Source organism: Meriones unguiculatus, chromosome 8 (genome assembly GCF_030254825.1).
Source record: "Meriones unguiculatus strain TT.TT164.6M chromosome 8, Bangor_MerUng_6.1, whole genome shotgun sequence".
In the NCBI taxonomy this organism is placed as follows: domain Eukaryota; kingdom Metazoa; phylum Chordata; class Mammalia; order Rodentia; family Muridae; genus Meriones; species Meriones unguiculatus.
Genome location: NC_083356.1, coordinates 8391327 through 8418852, shown reverse-complemented (window position 1 = coordinate 8418852; position 27526 = coordinate 8391327). Strand labels below are relative to the sequence as shown.

Here is a 27526-nt window from a genome sequence, read left to right as displayed (position 1 = left end):
GAATTGATAAAGTATGATACTATAGAATGGCACATGCGATTACCTTAGTTCTCTAAAGAGGAACTTTAGAAAATGATGAAACTAATTTATTTCGAGGATGGATTCAACTTATTGATGCGGTTAACAGAGGCAACTCAGTAGTCCTCACTGGGAGTGGTGCAGGCACCAGTTCCTATGAGAAATCCCAACATGATCCAGATGGCCACAAAAACTACTCCAGAGAACACAGTACAAATCCCAACATAACTCATATGGCCACATAAGCTATTCTATGAGAATATGATCCACATGGCCACATAAGCTATTCTATGAGAATATGATCCATATGGCCACATAAGGTACTCTGGAGAATATGGTAAAAATCCCTACATAATCCACATGGCCACATAAGCTACTCTGTGAGAATACAGTACAAGCCAAGCACAGCATCTGGTTTTATATCATCAGAAAACTGTGTGTGTGTGTGTGTGTGTGTTTCAATCAGCAAGACCTCACTGCTTCCAGTGCCATCAAGAAATAATACAGTTCATTTCTAGGTGGTCAAGTTTGTCCCTGACAGTCTATGGAAGAATAAAATATAAAATCCACTAAGCCACGTGAGAAAGGAGTTAATCAGAGCCACAAGGGATTGTTGTCTTTGAATATATTATGTGTTACATCCTGTCACATACATGCTGAGAATAATATTCCAACTAACTAAATACAGACTCTAGACCATTTACCAACATTATGAGACCACAAATAATATCATAAGTATGGGGATTGATATCCTGATAGCTGTAATTCTGTAGCAGCCTGTCAATGGATTAATAAGTTCAATAGGCCATTATCACACTACTCATAAATACTTTATAACATGCTCTACTTCTCTATCTGTTATACAGCTTGGAAACATAAATCATTGTTCTAAAATCTTTGAATCTTTGAATAACTATTTATGGGAAATAAAAACCGAAAAGAAGGAGCATTAGAAGGACAAGGTTCATACATACATATACACACACACACACACACACACACACACACACACACACACTGAAGAAACATCCTGGCAAGACTTTTAACCCCTTCTTGCTCTTGGGCTCAAAACATTAAACACTTAAGAATAAAAATTTTAACAATCAGCCAGGCTCTGTGATATGGTAAAATGGGGGGAGGGGGTCAGGGAGCATGTAAACACAAAGACTTGTAAAAGTTTTAAAAATTAATAATACAAAGTTGAAAAAATTAGTGTAAGTCTTTCCTTGGGTTAATTGAACACTAGCAACTAAATGGAATCAATAAAACTGCTGGGGTATAGGACTGAACAAATATCCAGAGAGAAACAACCTTGACGGTATTAACTGGATTTTCCAGACAAACTAAGCCTTATTTTTAAGTCTTACAAAAAAAAAAAAAAAGAGTAATTTTCCTTGAAGTATAAATGTCTTCGTATTATTGGTGCTTCTGCCGTGTTGATGATGTAAATATTTTACGTTTACCTACAGGAATGGACTTGTTGGAGGTGTTTGGGCACAAACAACAACTTTTGGCCTTTAATACCAGAATTCAGGAGGCGGAGGCAGACGGATCTCTGAGTTCGAGGACAGCCTGGTCTTCAAAGTGAGTTCCAGGACAGCCAAGGCTACATAGAGATACCCTATCTCAAATAAATAAATAAATGGATGAAAAAATTTTTTTTCAAAAGTAATAGTGTGAAAAGGAGCTAAACACCATGATCAAAGCAGCCTGGGGAAGAAAGGGTTTATGTCATCTGGCGACTAGTCCACCATCCATGAAAGTCAGCGCGGGAGTGGGCTGCTACTCACTGACTTGCTCCCGGGTTTCTCAACCTGATTTCTTACACCACCAAGACCACCAGCCCCAGGATAAGCCTGAGAGTGTCAAAGTCCACTCGACATAAACACCAGCCAGCGCAGTAATGAGCAGTGCTCACGTCCAGGACAACGTCCCAAAGCAACCCGAAAGCGAGCATCATTACAGTCTGTGTGGAAGGACTGCTACCAAGGTTTGACTCAAATAGTAAACAGTGGTGACGTTCTGAGATCCCCTGAACGCCTTCCAGACATGAGAAACTGGTAGCCGAGTTCTTTCCTTCAGCTTTGGCTGTAACACCAGGAACAGCAAAGCTTTGTCCATAATAAAATGATCCTCTCATGTCACATTGGCACTCCTATTGTGGTGGCTTTAACTCATTACACAGAGTATAGCAATGTACTAGATTCCCTATTCCAGGCTTTCATATTCAAGTGTGTATTAATGCACCACAGTTAGCCTGGTGGTATTTTGAGGTTTTAGTTAGTTGGCTCCCATTTTAAGGACACACGTGACCTCGAATATTTAAAACGGCTAGCCTGGGTTCATCCAGACTTAAGTCGTGGGTGTGATATGAATTTCTGCTTCCAAGGAAGAAAATCAAATGAAGCACTGGTCTTATTTCATATTCTCTCTCTCCAGTAAAGTTATAAAACTCCCTCTCTCTCACTACTGTCATTTCTAGCTCTCCCCCACTAGATAAAGTATCCAATACCTGTGGATATTTTATATCTTTCCAGGACCAGTTTGCATATACCACTTTTTCCTCTTCTATGCCTCACAGATGATTAGTTAGTGGACATTAGTTAGTGTACCAGAAACAAAACTTATTTCCAAATCTTGTCAACCTTCGGAGCCTTTTTTAATTTATGTATCTCAACACCTTTTCCTCCCAGCACTCTGATTTCCCATTCGTTTATTAAATCTAACAGCTGCCCAGCACTGATGCTCCTGAGTGAAAGAGCCTGCCCTGAGATTGTAGAAACAGGACCCAGCGGCATCTCCTGATGGCCACTGGGGCATGTGTCCAGTGGATAAAAGATGCTCTCCCAGCCTCTGGCCTGGGTTTCTTTCTCTCTCTGGTGATCCCTCTGATTTTCTCTGAGGAATCTACTAGGAGCCACTGCCCCCCGTTCCCCACCCCCCGCCATCCCCTAGCCCCCCTCCCCAAAGGCAGGCCTGGACTGGATCCAGAGAAAACGCACAGGGAGACACGGTGAGGCTTACCAGTCCCCCACAGAGGCTGAAGACCGCAGTGTGGTCCTCTCGCGCATTGACCTGACCACGGTAGAAACAGTGGCGCAGGTCTGGGGGCTCTGCACTGCGGCCGCCTGGCCGGGGCGCAGGGGTCCCCAAGTGCACCTCGGTGTAGCCCGCAGCCAGGAAGGCCGCGTCTGCGCTCAAATTGAGCTGGAAGAGCTGCCCATAGGCGCTGATGCGGTAGTGGGTCCTGAGCGGAGGAGGCTCCGGCACCCCGGAGCTGCGTTTCTTCCGGCTGAAATGCCGGTTCTGGGGGAACACATCTCCGAACTCATTGACCCTCGCGGGGGTCACCACTTCGTAGGAGGCCAGAGTCTTCACCAGGGCTTCTGCAACACACAGAGAAACGTCCGTGAAGCCCCGACGCTGTCCAACCCAGAAACTCTTGAAGCAAGCATCTCCACTCAAGTCGCGGTCAGTCCCCGGGGCGCGAGAGAGGCCCACGCACACACGTGGGCGCCGTGATCATGCTCAGCTTTCCCACCGCTCCTATGCGCCCCACACGGACCCTGCCACCCACCGCCCTGAGCGGCCACCCCCTTGCCAGCCCCTCTCCCCTTCCCTGCCTCCGGCAACCCTTGTCCTCGGGGCGCACGCTGCCCGCTGCCCCACGCGTGCCCGCCTCACGGTGAGAAGAGCATGTCCCCAGCGCACGAGATCCCACGACATCCAGGGAAGCCCTCGGGGATGCTCGGAACCGGCCGGCCTGGGGGCTCGGCGAGTCCGCACCTCCCACTGGCACCCGGCCCTGCGCTCTGCGGGCAGCGCCCGCGGCGACCTTACCCTGTCGTGGGTGGAAACGAACTTCCCAAGACCCAGTGAGGAGGAGCGAGATCGGGCAGAGCAGCCCGGTCAGCCACTTGGCCACCCGCATGGCTGCCCACGGGGAGGGGGTGAGCCCGACAGCGGAGGCCGCCCGGGCCGCCGGCTCCCCGCGCTCCGCCGCCCTGCTCGGCGCTCTCGCGCTCCCCCGCGGCGTCTCAGCAGCCTCCCGCGCCCCAGGGCCCGCACACCGGGCCGCCTCGCCCCGCCGCCTCGCCCCGCTCCCGGCGCCGCTGCCTCATCGCGCGCAGCCCGCCTGGCTCTCGCAGGCCCGCGCCCCGCGCTCCCGCGCCACCCTGGGAAGCGCTCGCTGCCCGACCCAGCGGGAACCCGGCCAAAGTAGCGGGGCGCGCGGGGCGGCGGAGAGCCCGCCCACCCCGGCCGCCTCCGACCAATCAGCGCGAGGCGCGGCGGCTCGGCCTCCCGCGCAGCCCCGGGCCCGGCGCAGCCCCGCCCGCGCGCGCGCCGCGACCTCCCAGGCTGCGGCCGGAGTCCCCAGGTCCCTGCAGACCCCACGCGCGTTGACAGGTGATGGGTGCGCGGAGTCAGTTCCTACAGTGAAATGACAAGCGCCAGGCGGGGTCCTCTACTGCTTGCGCCGCGGGGTGCTTTTAGGCTTCCTAAGCAAACTAGCCAAACGTGGGCGGATGCTACCAACGGAGCTCGTGGCGAGGCTCGGTTTTGAGGGTTCCTGTGCGCAGAGAGACTCTGGGACTTGGGGGTTACTGAGCTAGAACACTCGTGGTGTGGCTGCACCAATCGTTTGATGAAGTTTGAGGAGGCCATCGGAGTCTCCGGAGCTCCAGTCACAAGTTGTGATCCGTGGTGCCCATCTCCATGTTTGGCTTTGTGCTTAAATTTGCACAAAGGACTCTCCCCGAAACGTATATAAATGTCAGGACCCACAAAACGTCTGCCTGCCCAGAAAGGGCCGGTCTCTCCACAGTGTGAATACAATCCTCCATCACTGTTACCCTTTTCAAGAGTCAGTGTGGCCCTGGATCCATTTGCATGGCCGGGTCCTTTAGCAGGAGGAGAAAATAAACCTCTTTTGAATACTACTTCTTGGTCATGAATTCACGTGTTTGATTCTCAGGATCTGCCGTTACTTCTATTAGCAGAATCAAAACAAAGGGAGAGGGATGGGCAGCCTGGCTTGACACCCAACCAAGGCCATTCAACAGAGAAGGTAAATCTTCGCAGATACACAACGGGATGAATGGACTTCGGTTTGGTTTATAGGCACTGTTGCCCTCTGAGCCTCCGGCCGTGGAAATCGCCCTCTGACGTATGCCTCTTCCTTTCATACCATGGGCATCATCTGTCTGTTGTTGGCAGCAAATGTGGCAGAACGGTTTCAGGGAGGGAGAGTTTGGAGTTTTGACGGTGAGATCACCAGCTGGGTGATTCATCCTCAGTCACTCCCTGTCTTTCTTCCTCCCTTTCTCACAAATGCCATCTCATCCATCAACCTGTACTTTACCACTGTACAGTTTGGGCACTTTAGTGGCATGCAGCTCTCAATGCATGATGGAATTTGGAGCCAGGCCTTTCCACCTACAAGGACTCAAAACCAGAACCAGGCCGCTTTAATCAGTAACCTGACTGCTGAGAGAAACCTCATGTCCACCACTGAACGTCCAAAGCAGTGTTTGTGATGGAGCATTTCATTCTCAACATGTCCAACACTTTGGAGATGGTGTTAGTGGGAAAGTAAGTGTGCTTATGTGTCACTCTAACCCTTTAAATGAATTTTAATTAATTCTTTGAGAACATCACGCCACATATTCATACCCACTCCTCCCCTAACTCCTCCCAGATCCACGCCCAGGTGCCCTTGCGTTCACAAATCTGTGTCCTATTCTTTTAATAGCCTCTCGAGGGGTTCTGTTCACCTTGTCTGTATGCTCTGGGGCATTGGGCCATCCGTCCGAGTGTGGTTAACTTATACTGAAATTCACCCTTATGGAAAACTGACTGCTCTCCCCCAGAAATGATCACCTGTCTGAAGCTGGTGGGTGCTCACAAACCCCTTTCCACTCCTGGCTTGAATGCTGACTGGCTCGATCTTGTATGGCCCTCGTGCCAGCGACCACAGCTGCTGTGAGCTCATGAGGACAGCAGCCCTGTCGTGTCCAGAAGCCAGCCTTCCCTGCCTGATTCTCCCAATCTTTCCACCCGCTTCTCCACACAGATTTCCCATCTGAACCTGACAGCTCCAAGAACACTTATTCACTGCACTTTGACCAGTTGCAAGTTTCAGCATTAACCGCTGTCCACTGGACGAAGAAACTTCTCTTACTAGGAGCTGAGATCTGTACCCATGTGTCAGTATAGGGATATGAGTTTAGAGGCCAGTTTGACAATGCTTACCAGAATGAGGGTCATAGCTTCACCCCTGGGGCCTGTGAGCTCCCCAACAATTTGTTTTGGGCCAGCTTTACAGTAGTAAGCATGCATTTCCTCTGAAATCCAATCAGGAAATGGTTTAGTTACCCTCATAACATATGAACCTATGGCTTGCTACACCAATTATTGTAGTTCATTAGTGCCAAGGTTGGGAAACCGTAACACATGAACAAATGCCATGAACACATGAACATGGCAAATAGCATGCCATGCCCATTATTGTAGTTCATAGGGTTCGAAGCTTGATAAAACTATTGAAAATAAACAGTATTACTTCCCTCGTTATAGAAAATAATGTGTATTTTCATATAGTATATAAGTCACTATGATAGCCTTTCTGAATTAAAAATCTTTTATTATATTAGTCTGTTTATGTGACATTTTTGTTCCCTCTTGTTCATCACTTCCTACTGATACAAAAATCTCATAAAAGAGCTAATCTTGATTGCTGCTTAATCAAGCTTTTCCCTCACATTGATTGTTAGAGGTAACACTTATGGTTTTTCCTCAGGTATGTCAGGCTTAACAAACTTTAGAAAAGGTACCTCATTGCCCATATCATAAGAGATATAAGAACAATTAGGGAATTTACCCTGGATTTTCTGCCAAATTAGATTCAGATTTCTTTGGTTTCAAATATGGCACTTGTGAGAAGAAAGTTGAACCGTTTATACTAGCTCAGATCTAATATACAATTGAAAACAGCAACAACTCAGAAAATGAAAGTCTTATCTATAGCAAATACATTTTATTTGTAATTCAGACAACAACTGTGATAAATCCAAGCTTTGCAGCCAGCTTACACTGTGAGAAATGCTCATATCTGCAGGGATTAGCAAGATTTTATTTGATAGTACTGATTTTGTAAGCATTACGATTTTGTAGGCATTATTTTCATAAAGTTGAATAACGTACCAAAGAAATATTTTACATTTCCATATTTAGTATAACTGTTCATATTCTGATTATTTTTCCTTCTTTCTTTTTTTCAGTGCTGGGCAGTCCAAACCAGGGTTTCTCACATGCTAAGCAAGCACTGTTTCACTGAATTACTTTCCAGCCCTTCATTATGTTAATATATTTAAAACCTTGTCATAGTTTCCAAGTGAACAGAGAAAAATACTCAAGCCAAGTATACTGCAGTCATATGAATACACACAGCGTGGTTTCCATCTCCACGTGGCAGGCATTGGAAGTGTAAGCTCTCCGAAGAATGGCTTGGTCGCGGATCTGTACATTTGTTAACAGGAAAATAGGACAAGAGTGTACGTGAAAATATCATCCCCAAAATAACAAAACTAACAAAAAAAAAATTATATCTTGGAAAGGCATCTCTTCAGTAGAATTTGCAGAATGCTCGTAAATATTCAAATTTAGAACTAGTTCAAATAACATTCCCCGAGAATAACACACTAGAACGTTCAAAAGCATAAAAATTAAAGGTCCTTTCAGAGACAGTTTTATGATTGAATAGATAATAAAAACAAGAAAGAAAAATACCATGAAAATCATCAGTAGGAGGAAATTACACACCAAGATATATGAGGCAGAGACCCAATGGGACTCACAAGAATATTGTGTGTGAAAATATTCAACCTTTTGGAGAAGCAATAAAAAAATTAATTCTGTCAATAACTCAACATTGGTTTGAAGAAAAGAAACCAAAATGAAGGGATAATACACACAGAACCCAGCTGTATGCTAAAGTTAATGTATTCAAATGCCTGTTGGAAAGTTTGCTACGAGGGAAAGGGAAGACAAAGTCAACATGAAGGCCATGTGATGTCCCTGGTCTAAAGTCATGTTATGTCCGTGGTCTGTGCTGTTGCTGAGCGTTGTGGGGGTGCCCACTGTCTGTATTGCCCCCAGAGACCACGTGAGGTCTGTAGCATGTGCTGAAGCTAGAGGCCGTGTGGGTGTCCGTGGTCCACGCCATCTCAAGAAACCATGTGTCAGTCCATGATCCATGTTCCTGCTGAGCAGGAGGCACTACTTTTGCAGTGGTATCGATGACTGCAGACTCACAGCTGAGAGAGATAGAAAAGGCTTCTGTGACAGCCCTTACCACCCCCCCCCCCCGAAAAAAAGCAACAGCCTAGACAGGAAGCCATCAAAGAAAACTTTGAAAATTATGATGAGGAGGCCATAGTGCAACTATACACATCCAGTGGCTTTTGGCGGGCGAGGGTGAGGAGAAGGACTCGGTTTTCTTTAAGGGGCCGGCCACCAGAGTTTGACCATGCTCCAGTGACTGTACGTGCAAAACACATTGGACTTGTTTCTTTGTTGTTGTCGTCACAAGGGCTGGGGGTGGGGAGGGGCCACCTGGGATGACAAGGAAGTGAGTGTGATTGATTATGTGAAATTCACAAATAATCAATAAAAAATATTATGTTGGGAGAAAAAAAAATACACACAAGTCAGCCTGTAACACTAACACTGATGCTCAGATTGAGAATGCACATCCAATAAGCTAATCTAATAAATCCTCTCTCTATAGATGAATATATACAGTTGTACTTTCACTTCTGTTTCTTTGGATCATGGGATCACAGTAAAATTAAATTAAATTCACAACAATATACTGTTCACAGAAGAGAGTGTATAGGAGAAAATATTTGTAGTGCATCTATCTGACTAAGATTTAGATCTAGAACATAATAGGTGAACAAAAAAAAAAAAAAAAAAAAAAAAAAAACACCTCTAAATTAGAGACAGACAACCAAACAGAAAAATAAGAAAAACACTTTAAAAGCTATTTCACGAAACAGGATACATATAAAAAACAGCTTTAAAAGAACGGTAAGAAGTTTTTCTCCATGTCGTTAACCACCGAGCAATGCAAATAATAAACGCCTGACGAGCTACCACCAAACAACCAGAGAACGGGAGAGTCTCAGAGGAGAATCCCAAACAGTGGCAAGGATTTGATGATGCAAGGCTCCACATCCGGGCTCTGATGGAGACCTGAGCTGCTACAACCCCACTGACACTTACAGTGTCTGAAAGCTGAGCCTACACTGTGTCTCTCCGGAATGTATCGGCAAGTCCAGGAAGAGACCTGTGAAAGAATGCTCACAGCAGCCCTGCTTGTGATGGCCCAGACCTCAAGCCACCCAAAAGCAGTCAATAGTAAAATGGAAAAGTGTTACATAGACATGTGGCAGGATACGCAATGGAATGACAGCATATATATAGAATGCGATAAAGCTTACAGTAGAACCTACAGCCTGCAGGAAAGGGTTCACCCTGTGTGGTGTCGTGTGTATGCGGGAGGTGAGAGCAGACAGGACTGTCTTATGTAATGAGAAATTAGAGTCGTGGCTAATCCCCAGGGTGGAAGAAATAGAAACTGGGATGAGTGAATGAGTTCTTAAGACACTAGTTACATTGCGTTCTCCATCTGGATTCTACTGTACAGACAGGCTGTTTGTGGAAAGTTTAACATCTGTGCCCTTGTGCTCATTTTTTTCTGCATGTGTGTGCTTAATTTTGTAACAAATTTTAACTACTATGTTGATTATATTGTTAGAGCACTTTTTACTTTGTGGGAGAAGTTTAAAGGAATCAGGTAACTAAATTCTAAACTCATCTTTCTAGGTAAATAATTATTTACCTAGATACAAATTAATTCAATCATCAGGTCCTAAAATTAGAATTTTTCAAGCCAAAAATATCTGGGAAATTTTGACAAAAATATTTTCTATGGCTACTTATTAATTAGTTAAGCAACTACTGAATTGAAATTTTTTTATTTAGAAAAAACAAAATATGACTGCTCTTTCAAGAGAAACAGATTTAATTCCCAAAACCCAGACAACTACACACAACTATCCTTAGACTCTAGACCCAGAGGATTTGACACTCTGTTCTGGTCTCTGCAGTCACTAAGCACACACGTGGTACACAGACATATATGCAGTAAAACAGCCCTCCACATAAAATCAATGAATACATAAATCTCTGGAAATTAAAATGAAAGATGTAAATATATTCCAAAGAATGTATTTGTATTTAATTAAAAGAGATTGCTATGTGGTGTTTAAGTGATGAGTTTTAAAAACTGAAAGGAAACCAGTTTCCTGCAATGGCTGTATCATAGCCAGTCAGCTTATCCACTGCATGGTTTTTGCTGACTGAATGAAAGAAAAATAAATCAAAGGGAAACCTAGTAACTTCCTCTTGACCTTGAAAGCCTTGTGATGCGTTTATTGGCTTGGTTTTAGACACTGAGATGCTAACTTTACCTGAGAGAAGGTAGAGTTCTCACCAGTGTAATAATCATTTTCTAATGTAACAACAAAAAAAATTTCTTAAGCATGTATACCCAGTTGAATATTAAGGCTCATGACCTGCTTGCAACAGAAGAAGACCATTACAGAAAACTACAACCGATCAAAAGTCAGAGTTGTTGTTCACAATACAAACGGATACATCCACAGCACAAATCCCACACGTAAGGCTCAGAAATCAGTGAGGAAGAGGAGGAAGAAAGACAGGAAAGGCCTTAGGATTGGGGAGCTGGCTGTGAAATCGTGTCTTCTAGAATGTCAGACGCGCCACTCATGAAGTTGCATCAATACGGCTGTATAAAAATGAACTGCACAAGGTCAACACCAAGACACATTCTAATGTGTATTATAAGGGGGAGGGTAAGAATTCAGAAGGCCACAGTAGAACACAAAGAAACACAGGCCACTAAGAAATGCTGAGAACAAGAGAAACAGCCTTCCCCAGGAAAGAGCTCACCAACTGGCTATTCAATACCAAATGGTCAGCCTGGAAATCAAATGCATACTGGTAGCATTATACATGATGAGGTTATATTTATGTACTTAGAATTTTACACATATATAAGGAGAGAGTGAAATAGAGAGAAAGTGTGTATAACAAGAATTAAAGGAAAAGATTCCATGAATTTAAAAGAGAGCAGAGAAGCAGTGAGGGGTGCCTCAAAGGATTTGGCGAGAGAAAGGGGAATAAGGAAACAATGTCATTATATTATAATCTCCAAAACAATATATATTATCAAAAAAGTGAAATATATTTGGAAGAGCAAACTCTCTTATAATGAAATATACATTTCTATACAAAGCATGATGTTTCTGTTTAATTATTCTTTATACTGAAATTTTGGAAACCATACTGTATTGATATGTCTTCTGAAATTTAATATTGGAGGCCAAATATTTTCAAAAGCAGTTGTTTTCACAGTTTGTGATCTAAAGTATATAAAATATTTTTTCTAGACACAGTATCTGATAAGTTATATGTGCTACATGTCAATGTGTTGGACAGTGTTTAGCAACCTGAGAGACTTGAGACATCAAAAGAACTGTTACTTCTGATTCATTTTAAATTCTACACTAAGACAAAGTTTCACATGTATTCCCCTTAGAAAAAGAATAATAATTTTATCTTAAGGGCTTGGTAAATAAAAACTGGATACTGTGTGCCACAAACTTGTAGAGTTTTGCTGTTTTATTTTTTTTAAACTCTTTGTCTGGTTTTGGCTTGGTTTTGGATTTCTTTGTTTAAAAAAAAATGACAAAGCAAAGAACACAGGAGACAGTGAGAGTTCACCCAGTGACGTGACCGAATACTACATGAAGAAGAATAGAACCATGGTAGACTTTAAGTAAACACAGGGCCCTTAGTAAGGCAATGACAGAAAGGACAGCATCATCCCAAGAGACAGGAGAAAGAGCTGTTCTCCCTGCACACTCTCATTATGAAGCTCTGGATGCAATGGGAGGAGCTAAAGTTACAACTCTGTTTTAACTGAGACAGTGCCTGGAAATCCATCAGGCTACCACGATGATGACTGAACGGTTTAAATATAAGACTAGTAGCTTCTTTGCAAGGAGCCAAGAACATATCTGTGCTCAGGAAAACATGACACCAGGCAAAAACTCATGTAAGCTGCTTCATTACAATATCAATCACATTTTCCAAAAGCTACTACTACTTTTTTTAATAGAAACATGAATTAACTAGAGGTATGTTCAAGCTATTAACACACCAAAGCAAAACGTGGGAAACGCCTTTTTCAAAGTCTCCATTTGTTTTCTCACCTATGAAATGAGAAAACTGAACTGAATAACTTCTATATGTACACATCTGTATTGGTCACTTTTCTGTTGCTATGATGTAATACCCTAACCAAGAGCAAATTACAGCTGGAAAGGGCTCATTTTAACTCACAGTTCCAGATGAATACAGTTCAGCAACGGTGGAGAAGACATGGTACAACTGCAAGACCAGGAAAGTACTTGGTTACATGTCCATCCACATATGGGGAGCAAAGAAGGGGAACAGGAAGTGGAGTAAGGCTATCAACTTCCCAAGCCCTCCTCTAGTGACACACTTCCTCCAGCAAGGCTGTACCTTGTAAACATTCAATAACCTCCCTAAATGGTGCTACCAACTGGGGACCCAGTTGTCAAACACCTGAGGGGGGAGGAATATTTCTTATCACCTCCACAGCTAACATGTTCTTTTTCTAATTTTATCATTTAAAATAAAATAGGAAACACACAAGATTGGCAAGGGGTGAAAGGTATCACAGGCTGAAGAAAGAAATGAAGATTGAAGATATTATTAGGATTTCAAGCAGTTACCTGTTCAGTAGCTTTTAAAGAAAAAAAATAATTATTTCTAGATATAATGTAATCCAATAGTCAGAATCAATAAATACAATCTCAAAATCCCCCCTTTTGTTATTAAGAGAGGACAGCAAATAATGGATGTGGTCCTTGGCTTGGAGAAATAGCCCCTGTTCTTAATGAAAGAAAATAAGGAAGAGTTTCTTCATTCCATGGAAACAGAAAGGCTGAAAGCATGTTTTGGCATCCAGGGGATCTCTGTAAAGCTCAAGCTAGCAACATGTAATAAAGAAAAGTGTGTACTACATAATTAATTTTGAAATATTTTGCCAGAATGGAATTTATGCACACTGACTTCTTTTGTTCCCTTATACCACAAACACATAGGAATAATTATTTAACTATTGGTGATTTTTAAAACCAAAATAAATTGGTAGAAACAGATTCTCTATGCTTACATCTTCCCCCATAAAATGAGACCATGAGTGTAATAGATAGAAAGATGTGAGATGTTTACAAAAAGAAAGGAATTGTTTGAGAAACATTTTATAAAATACAGCCCTGTGGTACCACCTGACACAAACACATTCAGGGATGTAAGTGTGCTGACACAGCCCGCACGGGATTCCCTCTGACCCATCAGACCAAATGGCTCATTCTGGGATTGCCATCCAGGAGCACAGGGTTTTTAAGTGTGACTCAAAATTAGATCCAAAGTAAGTCTGGAGGACGGGAGAGAGCAACTAAGAGTGAAAGATCAAATGAAGTGAGGAGTAATGAGTATCTCTTGGGTTTCACAGAAAGGGGATCCATGGTGATCACAGCAGAGCCTCCGAGTGTGGTGACCGCCCAGATGATGCTTTCGTGTGGCTTAGTTATGAAGACAAAGTTGGTCTCAGAGTGACATATGGTTCTGTCTTGTGAACTTTATAAATGAAAGTGTCTTAAGCCCGTTTAAAAGCTGATCGAACAGAGCCACTCACGTGATTGCAGCTGAAGGGATAAAAGTTAACATCCAGGGACATGTGAAATGGTTGGTCCTGGAAAAAAAGAGAAATATCCGGAAAGGCAAGCCTTACCCTTTGCAGACTGTTGATGGGAATATAAAATGTGTGGCAGCCATGCAAATAATACAGTCATTCTCCTTCAAATTAGGGCTGGGAACGCCCAGATGATCCAACAAACCCATTTGGGAGCATAGAGTCAAAGGAGTGGTGCGTTTAAAATGCTGCTTAGTGAGAGTTCATGCTTATTGTCATGACCGCAGTAAGGCCTATAGGAAGAAACCCCTCCCCAGACAGTAAGAGCATATGATCCAAGAGACAACTATCAATCAAGGCAACAGGAAGCATCTGAAATTACCTGGAGTGTGAGGGAGGGATGGACCAGGATCAAGCTATTGCAAATGAGAATGAGACAACTTTGGCTGTGGCTCACAATCATTTTCATGATTATTCTGATAGTTCACTGATTTATACTTTTTAAAGTTAAGGAAATTATAAACATATCTGAAACATGTACAGCAGATGTCTCTTATCTTTCAAAGGAATATTTGAAGCTTAAAGATAAAAGGACAGAGGTGTAGCTCAGTGGGAGAATGTTTGCCTAAGAGGGCCTGGGTTCTGTCTCCAATACAGAAAATAAAAACAAAACAAAATAGAATTGTCTTCTAAGGTCTCCTAAGATGAAGCCACTTGGTGGAAATTGATATACCAAAGGGTATGACTTATCCTGCTGGATATTTCTCTTCTTGGAAAATACTTCCAAATACTTTTGGAAAAGTATGGAAAGAGCACTATCTGGCAGGATGTTATACCCTTTATAGACTGCTGATGAGATTATAAAATTCGTGGCAGCCAGGCAAACAGTACATTCATTCTCCTCTAAGGTAGAACCGGGGACCACCTGATGATCCAGCAAACTCACTTACATTCAAAGTAACGGCACCTTAAAAATGTTTGCGCTTGGAGTCTTTACCACAGGAAGGGACAAAGGAAGAATCACAAGCATGTGATCGCATGTCTTTTATAGGCCCATAAGAGCAACGCGAATACACAAATTCTGGTTCCCAAAGGCTCCTCAGGTTTCAGGACAAAATCATGATAAACTTCTCGAAGACAGAACACATGCTGCTGCTGTATCTCAAGGACCTAACAACGCCAAACGCATCAAGTACAGAGGAGACTCCATAAATGTTTACCAGAATCAGTGCTACGCTGACAGTTTCCTTAACCCACTGTGACAGTAAAATACTAGACACTTGCCTTTTTACCACATCAGTGTAAAGAAAAAGTAGATTAGCACTGACGAACTGCATGTGAAAAGGAACAGCTGTTATTTAACTTTGTCACCTTTTTTTTTCCAAAAGAATTTTACAAGAGCAACAGATACGCTTACCAAACATTGATCCTTGCATTTAACTAGCAGGGGTGAACTCAGAAATGAACAGAAACACAAAGTCTGAAAGCCATCATTGATGGCATCATAGAACTCAGCACGAGCAAAGTGTGAGTTCTAACAACAACTGGCATTCAGGCTGTTTCTTACGTGACTGGGTTGACCACTTAGGTGATATACAGTTATCTTCTCCGTGGTGCGAACGGTGGGTCCCAGATGATTTAAGTTCATGATTTCAAGAAAAGTAAGCGATGTAAATAACATGGGCTCAGTTCTCTCTGCACTCCGGTCCACTTGTAAACACACATTCTCACCCAGAACAGCTCTTTCCTTCCTCAGAGGCAGATGTGGAGTCCCAGAGAATAAAGCAAGTTGTCTATACTCATGAGCTCTGAAAGATGACTTAAACTCGGGTCTCTCTACCCCAGGACAGCAGTTTCTTATCCATTCTTGAAAAACCAGAGATCCTGATATATTGATTCTTAGTATTTTAGTGTTTTTTTAATTTTTATTTTTTTAATATTAGTTACAGTTTGTTAACTTTGTATCCCTGCTTTATCCCACTCCCTCTTTCCCTCCCAATCCCACCCTCATCTCCTCCCTGCCCCTTTCCAAGTCCACTGATAAGGGAAAACCTCCTCTCCTTACATCTGATACTGGTTTATCAGGTGTCTTCAGGACTGGATTCTTAGTATTTTAAGCTTTACACTAAAATTATCAACTCAGTGATCAGAATTCAACTCAAGGTAAGTCCATCTTGGGACATGTTGGATTTGAGGATGTATGACATTGTTGAAAGTCAGACAGCATCTCATTCCTTAGCTGGACATTTCCTAAGCTGAAGAAACAGTGTGGCTGGTTAAGGATTAATTAAAAAATAAAGTGTGAGACTCCTTTCGGGAGCCTAGAGTGGGAGGCAGACCCCTGAGTCTGGGTGTGGCTTTCACCTGCAGCCCGGAGAGCCTCTGGGAGTGATATGCGGCCGTGAGCCTTTTGAGCCTTTTTAGTTACTAAATGAGGTGAAGAGAAAGGTGGGCAGTGGGTGTGGTCATTATCCGCCCCCAGAGTTTAAAAGAACTAAAATGTCTGAATTAAACTGGAATAGATGAACATCGTGATAACCAGCCAGATTTAAGCCTGAATGAGGATAAGGGAACGGGATCTGGAAAAGTAATCTTTAGGGGGTCCATATGCAGGCCAAAAATCTCAAAGTTTGAAGGTTGCCCTGCAAGGTAAGGTGGAGAGCATCACTGAAGACGAGGAATGGTGAAGTGTGAAGAGTCACCTTGAAAAAGCCTGCCTCAGAGGAGGGGCAGTGTCTGAGCATGCGCCTGTGGATGCCCCAGCAGACAGGGTCTAAAAGCAGAGTCACGGAGCAGCTAGCCCTTTGCCTCTGCCGCTGATCAGAATTATGTTCTGATCAAAGCCCTCTGAAACCTGTCTGTAAGAAGTAGCTTTTCTTGTGCTCTGCAGAGTTTTCTTATCTGGTGTCCTCCGCCCCAGTCTAGGAGTTGATCAGACATTGTTTCAGCTCTTAACATCATATAAAACATCTCTCTTCCTTGCTGGGGCCCTTCCTAAGATCAAACTCTCAGTTTTCCTTGGATGGGCTTCAGTAATCTCTCCCTGAATTCACTTTCCAACATGTTTATAATAATAGACCCCGAACAAAGAGGAAAATTTTAAAGACTTAAAGACAACTTTTTTATCTTCCAACCTCTGCGACCATGTGCTTTATTTCCCCACGTGTGTCACAGATATCACAGCTCTCTATCCTGCACCCGTCTCCCCACCTTTAATGTTTCCTTACGATCAACCCAAATCCAACCAGCCTTCAAAGCTAAGCTCAAATGTCGCCCCTATGCTTAAGATTACCTGGTTCCCCAGTTGGAATCAGTTAGCCCTTTTATTCCTTTCTTGTATTCTGCGGGGATTGATCTTCTTTCATTCTGTTTCTTATTAAAGTCATGTAGCAAGGATGTAAGACAATGCCTGAAAAGTGAATCCTCTATATATTTCTAGCTGTTGAAAAAAAAAAAAAAAGGACTTGGAAGGTTCTCAATGCATGCAAACACAAGCAGCCTGTTTGGGAAACGTGGCAGAATTTGGGTCTTGAGAGTGATGTGAGTGGTCCGCCTGGAGGTACTAGGGTGCTGCCCTGGGACAGCAGCAGAAGCACACCAGAGATGGGACCAGAGAGGCCAGGAGGCACAATCATGGTTTCCCGCAAGGGTTCAAATGGCTCTGGGGAAGAATTTGGAGAAACTGAGCTTAATAAAAGTTGTAGTATCTCGAGGTAGCACTGTTCCTAATTGTCTGAGAAAGCGCCAGATTGATTTCCAAAGTGGTTGTACAAGGTTCCATTCCCACCAACAGTGGAGGAGGGTTCCCCTTTCTCCACATCCTCTCCAGCATGCATCACCCCTTGAGTTTTTGATCTTAGCCATTCTGATGAGTGAAATCTCAGGGTCATTTTGATTTGCATTTCCCAAATGACTAAGGATGTTGAGCATTTTTTAAAGTGTTTCTCTGCCATTCGATATTCCTTTATTGAATTCTCTATTTAGCTCCGTACCCCATTTTTTTGATTGGATTACTTGGTTTGTTGGTGTTTAACTTTTTTATATATTCTGGATATTAGCCCTCTGTCAGATGTAGGGTTGGTGAAGATCTTTTCCTAGTCTGTAGTCAATTGTTTTGTTCTGATGACAGTGTCCTTTGCTTTACCGAAGCTTTTCTGTTTCATGAGGTCTTATTTATTGATTGTTGAGGTTAGAGCCTGTGTTGTTGGTGTTCTGTTCAGGAAGTTGTCTGCTGTGCCAGTGAGGTCAAGGTTCTTCCCCACTTTTTCTTCTAATAGATTTAGTGTGTCTGGTTTTGTGTTGAAGTCTTTGATCCACTTGGATTTTAACTTTGTGCAGGGTGATAAATATGGGTCTATTTGCATTTTTCTACATGTGGACATCCAGTTAGACCAGCAGCATTTGTTGAAGTTGCTGTCTTTTTACCATTGTATAGTTTTGGCTTCTTTGTCAAAAAATAAGTTTTTGGATAAATAGGAAAGACAGCAGAGGTAGGAGAAGACAAGGAGCAAGATAGGAGCCTTCCACAGAGGACCTCTGAAAGACCCTACCCACCAGGATATCAAAGGAGATACTGAGACTCATAGTCAAACTTTGGGTAGAGTGCCAGAATCCTTATGGAAGAAGGGGGAGATAGAAAGACCTGGAGGGGAGAGGATCTCCACAAGGAGAAAAACAGCCAAAAAACCTGGGCCCAGGGGAGACTGATAGTCCAATCAAGAGCCATGCATGGAGAGGACCTAGACCCCCTGCTCAGAGGAAGCCCATAGGCTGCTCAGTTTCCAAGTGGGTTCCCTAGTAAGGGGACCAGGGGATATCTCTGACATAAACTCAGTGGTGGGTTCTTTGATCACCTCCCCCTGGGGGGTGCAGCCTTGCCAGGCTGCAGAGGAAGATGATGCAACCAGCCTCAATGAGACCTCATAAGCTAGGATCAGATAGAAGGTGAGGAGGTCCTCCCCTATCAGGAGACTAGGGAAAGGGCATAGGGGGAGAAGAGGGAGGGTGGGGCTGGGAGGAAGAGAGGGAGGGAACTGCAGCTGGGATACAAAGTGAACAAATTGTAATAAATAAATATATAAGTAAAATTACATTTAAAATAAATAAATATATAAACAAAATTTAATTTAAAATAAAGTTGTAGTAGCTGCAGGTCACCATAAGGAACGCTGTTTGAAAGTCAGTTGGGTTACCAGCTTGGAGAAATAGCATTGGAATGTCACAACTGCAGATACTTAGGAAAGGTGTGCCTTGAGTGGTTCCTCATGCTTTTGTGTTGAAGCTTTTGCCCTCAGTTGATGGCACTATTCAGAGACAGCAGCACTATGGGAAGACCACTTTGGAGGCACAAACTCGTGGTAGGAAGTTAGGTTATTGGGGTACCTACCACTGAAGGGGGTGCTGGGACTCTGGCTCCTTCTGTCTCTTTCTCTTTGTTTTCCAGCTACCAAGAAGTGAGCAGGTTTTCCTGCCTAGTGCTTCCCCCCTCTTCTCATAAATGTTCTTCTCAGGGAGAACTATCTCCCTGCCCAGCCATGTGCTAACAGGAAGCCTGCACAGCCAGGTGCACCTAGCAAGGAGAACAAGTGCTGCTGTTTGTGCAGCTGAGTGTCCTGTCCGGGGCCATCATGGGACTCAGGAATGGTTAATCAGGTATGTTCAAACGAGATTTTCATCAAGCAGGAACGAGAAGCTCTGTTTTCCCTCGGAGCCACGAAGCCTCAAGCTGCCACGTTTACCACCTTGGAGGTAGTATTCCCAGCCATGCTGTCTGTTTGGGGAAGAAAGGTAATTTGGAGAAGATAGGGGACGGCTGGAAAAGAAGAGTTGATGAGAGGATGAAAGGGTAGGACACAGTAAGTTTACTGTTTATATTTTTAATTAACATTCCCATGCAATTGAGACAAAAAAAAACTGTTTTCTTCAATCGTAAGACATCATAAACACATATCATGAAGCCCGTGTTTGAAAGGTTCTGCCTGTGAGCGAGTGAGGCCAGCCTCTGCAGGCCTGCCCAGTTTAAACTGTTTCCACTCTGCCACTGCGTGTGAATCTAACGAAGTTTCAAGCTGCCCTGTCCATATGCTAGAAGCTGCCTTGCTTTCTCTAACACTCTGAATCCCTCCATAAATATTTAAAGCCTGTCAAGTTTGTTATCTGGGAGTGGGTGTGGGGAGGGGTGGGGGGGCCAGTTCCAGCACTGAGAGATGAACAGCACAGCTCTCCCAGAGCATTATAATCCTGGAGGAAGGTATCACATCAGAAGGCTTGCTTATCTTCAGACTGGTTTCCCTTTATTTTGAAATCATCTCCCTTCTCACCCAGACCTTTTTCTTTCTCTTGTTTCAAACTTAAAAGAGAATCCTGCTTGGTGTTTCTGAAACAGATCACCAAGCTGACTCTTAAAATGAAAGAACTTTAGGCAGAAGGGAGGGGGAGGAGGTGCAGAAACAAGACCAAGAATACAGCGTTGAAGAAAAGTAAATCAAAACTGTCTTCAACCACAAACGGATTTGAAAGTTGAATTATTCAAGGCGGCAAATTTTCTGGATTCCAGCTCTGTGCTGCAGGAATTGGAAACGGATAACAGGGGCATTGTTTTATATTTTTGACTGCCAGCCTCGGTAGCCACCACAGAGCACCCGTCTCCCGTTTCTATTGCCAACCACCACGAACTTTGCATGGGAAGAAGCCCCTGGGGATCTCTTATGGAAGCATTAAGATTTCTACATTCAGATTTCTACAACTCTTCCTATCTGAACCTTTACCTGATTTGTTTGTGTGATAACATATCATTTGATAAAATTCCCATTATTACTTTTTTTTCACAGAATGCCACAATTACAAATGTGAAAAGATGGATATAACAAGGTAGTCTTAGAAAAATTCCTATCATTTTTCGCCAGCTTGCCATCTTTAAATGGATTGTGTGTGTTTACAGTAAGGTCATGTAAGTCATATCTCCTCCTCTGTTGTCTGTCCTACTGAATTGATGGCTTCTAACCCCACACTTTTCAAAGCAATTGGTTTTTCAACCACTCTGAATTACAACCCTTTTTTCTTTCCCTTCAAACAACTGTGTTGGTAGGGGTGGAGAGAAGGAGGGGAGGGTGAGAGAGAAAGCAGAAAAGGAGGGAGGAAGAAGGAGAGAGGGAGGGAAGAAGAGAGAGAGACAGAGCTACAGACAGAGTTTCTTATGCCTTATTCAACAGGATGAACTAGCCAGACCTTTTCTTCCTTGAAATTTTGCCTGTATGGTTGAAGGAGGAATTTCTAAGAAGGAATTCTGTACAGGGCTGCTTTTCTCCTTACTGGCTCCTTTGCATTAAGCTCTGTTTTTCTAGAGAGCTGCACCAAACTTAAGGGATTGGGAAGAAACAAGAGTCAGGAAACTCTGGAAGGACAGGCCTAACAGCATCTAAGCAAAGAGAACACTGAAATGTTGCAAGAAGGGGTTTTCTTAAGCTCACAAGATGCAGGCCTGGCAAAGGCCCGGCACAGTAACTCTAGAACACAGGCCTGTGCCCTCCCCTCCCCGTCCTGGGCTCGACAGGTAACAGGGCTGATGAGGGCCCGAGGGCCCCAACAGGAAGGTGAATGTCCCTATCCTCACTGTGGACGCCTAAGTCCACCAGCTAGCTGCAATGCTGGCAGCAGGCTCCTCCTAGACCATGTATGCCTAATAAAATAAGTTTGGAGGACCAGATCCTCCGCTGTGTCTCTCGGCTAAAATTACCCACAGATGCTGCTCAGCGCCTGTATTAACTTGTAACTGCGAACAAATTATAAGGTTTTAAGATCACAGAAAAGTTTTTGAAGTTGAAAATAACCACCATTACAGACAAAATAACCTGTCACTTCTTTTGGAGTTCAGGGAAATAAAATGCTGTTAGGAAAAGAAAACAGCCTGGCTTCATGCCGGGACACACAGCGCTACCTCCTCTTGTGTTTCCAGGGGCTTAAGGCAGCAAGGAACTGTGTGCTTAAATCCACCTTCTCTCTTAAAACATTTCAAATTGACACCGCAGCGTGCTTGGTAGATACAAGACTGTGGGTTAACTTTGTTGCAAAAGCCTCTTTGTTTCCTCTGAACCAAGCATTGATTATAAAAATCATCCAAAAAATTAAGAAAGAGAAATATCTGATCTGTTTCACGATGGAAGTGCCGAGGCTCAGCACTTCTTCCCTGAATCCATGTCTGATAACATAAAACCCTTGTTTACTGATAAGAGTGTGCTAAGTTCAGAAAGCCTATAGTAAACTATTGTGACAATAATGAAGTTCAGAAGAGTGAAGGATAATAAAGTCTAATAACCATATTCCATAATCTTTAGGTTATCGGTTTAGTCAGAAAGAATAACAAACATGAAATTTATAGGGAGTTGTTTGGGATATATAGAGCATTTGCTTTCAGAGGGCAGATGGTTCTTGGAGGTTTTATCTCTGCAGCTGTGTTCTAGAATCTAAACATCATTGCAATTGATTGCCCCAAGGTTTGACTCCAGCTTTTCCTTTGAAGGGCACCTGATGGTATGTTTTTTTGAGTGTAATTACTTCGCCACTTCAAACACACTCCTTCAGCTCAGTGGGTGGAGCAGGGCCTTCTCAGGTGGGGTCAGAATCTCATACATCCTCCCTCCCTGCACTCTTGGCTCCTCATCATCAAGGCCAAGCCATCCTGGCTTTTATTTGTCTTATTCCATCCTTCCTCACCAAGAGCAAAATCTTCTGCACCAGTGTCAGGCATATAGACAACAGAACCCAGAGCACACAGAGTCTGAATGCTGTGTATGTTTGCTTCAAACAATAAAAACGAGAAAGAGATTTTTAAATGACGGTGACAATATATTTCAGATAAACCTAGAACTGTTTAGGTCAGGAACACCTTTTGATCAGTAGAATTGGCACACCTCACTATTTAGCACAATATTTTCATTTGGTTTTCTCTCCGGGTTTATAATATGAGTTATTTTGGAGTTTGGGATAACATTACTTGATCTGAAGACCATAATGTTTAGGCTCTACCAGGCTTGTAAAACCCTTTGCAACTTGAACAGTTCATGTATGAGACCCATTCCCTCATAACACTAGCACCTGGTCAATTCTGGTCTTTACTATGCATGGATCTTTCTCAGTCTGCTACATGTTGCTATAACAAAATACCTGGAACTGGATAATTTAAGTTCATGGGACTGGATAACTTATATGGAAAAAGTTTTATCTTGGCACACAATTATAGAAATCCAAGAGCATGGTGCTGGTATCTGCTTGGCTTCCTGTAGGCGAGCGGAGAAAAACAGATGCCTGTGGAGAGGGAGAGAGGACAAAGGATACAGCCAGACAGTTTTAACAGTGGTTCTCACACTCCCTAATGCTGTGACCTTTTAACACAGTTCCTCATGCTGTGGTGACCCCTAATCATGAAATTATTTTGTTGCTACCCCACAACTGTAATTTTACTACTGTTAGGAACCATAATGTAAATATCTGATATCCGATATATGACCCTCAAAGGATTAGACCCATAGCTTGAGAACGACTGGTTTATAAGAAGCTGAGCTACTCTCACGGGAACAGTGCTGGTCTTTTAATGAGAACAATGCTGCTATAGATGTGCCAATACTGTTATGTTGCGGGCAAAGCCTCATGTGCAGTTATCCAGAGTATGGAGCATGAATTGTAGCAGAATACTTCAGGCCCTACTTTCATCATTCTCATGGCTTCATGATGAAAATAGCCAAGCCATGGGCTGGAGAGACGAGACGACTCAGTAGTTAAGAGCCCTTGCTGCTCTTTCAGCGGATAGTATTTGGTTTTCAACACCCAGCTCACATCCATCCATAACACCAGATCCAAGGAATCTGATGTGTTCTTCTGACCTCCAAAAGCACAACACACCCACATGGTACATAGACATACAAACAGACAAAGCTCTCACACAGTTAAAATAAAATAAATAGATCTTGAAAGGAAGGAAGAAAGGAAAACAGGAAGGAAGGAAGGAAGGAAGGAAGGAAGGAAGGAAGGAAGGAAGGAAGAAAGGAAGGAAGGGAGGGAAGGGAGGGAGAAAGGAAGAAAGAAGGAAGGGAGAGAGAAAGGAAGAAAGAAGGGAGAGAGAAAGAAAGAAAGAAGGGAGGAGAGAAGGAAGGAAAGCAAGAAGGAAAAAAGACTGTCAAACAATTCCTGTGGTTTTCTTTTAACATGAAGCCTAAGTCATGATGTAAAAGGCAAGGAAATAGTTTTGAGCTTAATATAAGAACTTTGCCATGGTTGTTTTAGGTTAAGAAATAGTATTGGAGAAATATTACACTCATAAATTTCTCACAGAGAAACAAAAAAATTATTTTCTGCTTCCATTTGGTACTTTGGGTCTTCTTTTATTCTTTCAAGAATCTTATGCTTAAAACATGGACTTCGCATTTAAAAAATAGGTTAAATTCCTAATTGAGGACTCCAGCTGCTCAGTTATTAAGATAATTACAACTATATTACAGGCATAGGTAGAGATCAATAGATCTGTAGGCCGATACAGCAAGTAAACAAATGATCTGTAACAGAGAAAGGACGATCCAGCCATTTATTCATTCAACCAACACTTACTGAGTCACCATCACATGACAGACACCACACAAAGTACTGCAAACAGAAAAGACACAGAGCACATCCCCTATCTTGTCAAAGACAATCAACTAAATGAACAAGTTCTAATGGCTGTGGTGCACAGCCTACAATTAGCAGTTCTTGATATTGTCCTTCATCACCTCTACCCATGCCACCTCCCACACACACACACACTTCTGTCTCATGTCAGGGTAAAAGAATAACAATACCTCAGTGTTCCATCCCTTGGTGCTGGTGGGGAAATCCAAACCATTCAAACCCAGTTCCAGAGGGAATCTTCAAGACAATAAAACCCAGGGGCACTGTCTTTTCTTCTCACTTGGGACATCCCAGGCTGGCTTTTGTGTCTGCTCTGCTTTTTCCAGAAAGTCCCATTATGTGAGCAATAAATCTCTTTATTCCATTTCGGTGCATGTGTGGCATCATCAAGCCTGACATCTGACTAATTACAGACAGGTGCCTCCTGACCTCCACAGGTAACCACAGAGCACACCCAGTGAGCTCTGCCTACCAGGCATTCATGCCCTTGTATGATCCTTTCACTTGAATGTGGGCTGAGCTGGGAACTCACCTTGACCAAACAATGCAGAAAAAAGTCATGGTGTATCCCTGAAATTAGTCTGCCATGAAGAGGTGGGCTTCTCTCTGGCAAGCCTCCTATTATTTGTTTTCTTGAGCTGATGGAAATTCGCTACCATGTTGGAGGGACCAGGTAAACAGACCAAGGAGGAATCAAGAAAGGCCTGTGGATAACAGCCAGACAAAGAAATATCCATAGCCACCTGCCTGTGCAAAGCTGAATCTTGGGAACATGTACGAGATTTCCAGTAAACCTCCCAGCAAAGCCTTCATGTGCCCCTTGTTCTGACTGATACCATGGCCTTGTAAGAATGGATTGCGACTTCAAGGGCCCAGGTGGCTTGTGAGTGGAATCTGGATCTATACAGACAGATACAATTTCTTATTTTGATACTCTAAGTGGTAAGGGAAACCTATCAGACATCTGTAGATTACCAATATGATGCAGTGAGGTAGCGGTGGGGATACAGAAAGATGGTCCTTTAGGGTGGTAAGAAAAAAAAAATTGCCCAGTGGTGATGTGGTGAGTGAGGCACAGAGTCGTGAAAACCAGGAGGATTAATAGAAGTATAGATACTTAGGGTAATGAAGTGTAGCTGGACTGGAGAGTCTGAAGATGTTTTGTGGACAGAAAGCTTGGAAAGGTACATGGATACAGGACATGAGCACACCTTCTGAGGCCACGAGATGGAGGGTTCAGGAAGAATTGTAACTGGAACAACATTGTCATCCTGAAACTTGAGGTAACCTGAATCTTCAGATTCAGACGTGTCTGCAGGATCCAGATGTCCAGAAATGTCTTGGTAAATGGTAAATCTCTAAAATGCTGACTCTTAGAGTCAGTGATAGAGAGAGTGGTTCTAAGCTTAGAAATGAAGTGTCTGCCCATCTGCCCTTCTCTTGCCCAGTCATTATAAATGGATGCCTACACACAGACACAAACAAACTCTCCTAACAGCAAGCCAAGAAAGCAAGGGATGGGTTCTCAGATGCTGAGGCAACATCATCAAGTAAGCAGCAGTGTCCAAGTTGGCAGGACTCAAGGTACTGGCTACTTTGCAAGGACATTGGCACCTCACACCTTGGACACCAGCACTGGTGTCAGTGCCCTGGTACAGACTCCAGGCCTTTCAGTAGAAGGCATTATTTTTTTCTTTGAAAAGAACAAGAAAGAAGACATACAGTGGACAAGAATAAAAGAGAATTTCAGGTCATACATGATACAACATCATCCAAACCATTTATCTAGGCTTCTGTGTTTGGAGAATAATTTGCAAGATCTAGGAGTTCCTCCAACAATGTATAAGAGGAATAAAAGAAGGAAATGGGAAAAAACACAGAGAGAAAGAGAGAGAAATGAAGGAAGAGGAGGATGAGGAGAAAGAAAGAAAGAAAGAAAGAAAGAAAGAAAGAAAGAAAGAAAGAAGAAAAGAAAGGAGAGAAGAAGGAAGATATGGAGAAGAGGAAAAAAGAGAATGGCAAAACTTTTTAGATTTACAAAAATATTGAGTAGATTGTGCATTTTCTGCAAGCTTACCCCATACATATTTTTTTCTTACTATTGTCAGTTTACATTAGACTGTTGTGTTCTTTAGCTTATTTAATTAGTTAATACTGATACATGATTATGACACAAAGCTCACGGATTATTTCTATTCCCTTAATACTCGTATAATACCTATCCAAAATATGACTCTGCCATTGTCATGCCTCCTTGGGTGATTCTGGGCCGTGACATTGTCTAAGATTTTGTTCTTGATGACTGACCGTTTTGAGGCATTGTGAACAAGTATAATGCAGGATTCTATTTTATTTGAAGCAGCCTGATGTTATCCTCATGATGAGATAGGGTTATGAGTTTTGAGAAGAATAAATGCTATTCTAATACCGATACGGCATCCCAGTCTTACCTCCACATTGCTCTGGCCTGGGCAATATGAAGTGTGTTATATTTCCACTTTGAGAAGAGTTACTACTGTGGAGGAAACAGGGATGGTGGGGAGCGGGGAGAACGCACCATCTGGTCAACCCAAAGACTCAGACAAGACAAGATGGAGATGTCAGCTGAGGCCTGTGCTATGCTGTGAAGAAAATGGAAAGAAAAAATAATAATAAAAGGATATGTTGACAACTTAGAGATGGCCTACGTCTGTAACCAATTTTACCTGACTTGGAGAAATCTGCACATATGACTAAGAAGAAATTATTAAAAGTAAAGAGGATCTAGAGTGAGCAATATGCCAAAGCCAAAAGGAGAAATGATTGAAATGTGCTGTAGCTGTCTGATGAGGGTGAATACAAATGGGCATGGCCTTCATAGACTGGTAGAAATGCCTCGTCAGGGTGGGATCATAACTTTGGGAGATGGGAAGTGGACTGTGAGGATGAGAAAACAGGGAATCTAGAAACCCCAGTGCTTGCGTTAAGAGGAAGGAA

General features: G+C 43.1%; 1 protein-coding gene across 3 annotated transcripts in view; it reads right to left on the bottom strand.

Moving 5' to 3' along the window:
• Adamts20 (ADAM metallopeptidase with thrombospondin type 1 motif 20) overlaps nucleotides 1–4134 on the bottom strand; it is a 117775-nt gene extending 113641 nt beyond the window's left edge. For 2 of the 3 annotated variants that reach the window (XR_009593580.1, XM_060388762.1), the window contains exons 1-2: nucleotides 3859–4134; nucleotides 3043–3404 (exon numbers count right to left, since the gene is read on the bottom strand). Coding sequence is in view for 1 of the 3 variants with exons in the window: in XM_060388762.1 (XP_060244745.1) it covers nucleotides 3043–3404; nucleotides 3859–3949 (453 nt within the window). In the remaining 2 variants the exon portion in view is untranslated. The remainder of the gene's footprint in view (nucleotides 1–3042; nucleotides 3405–3858) is intronic. The other variant, XR_009593579.1, reaches the window with a different exon arrangement.
• Between the last annotated feature and the right edge of the window lie 23392 nt (nucleotides 4135–27526).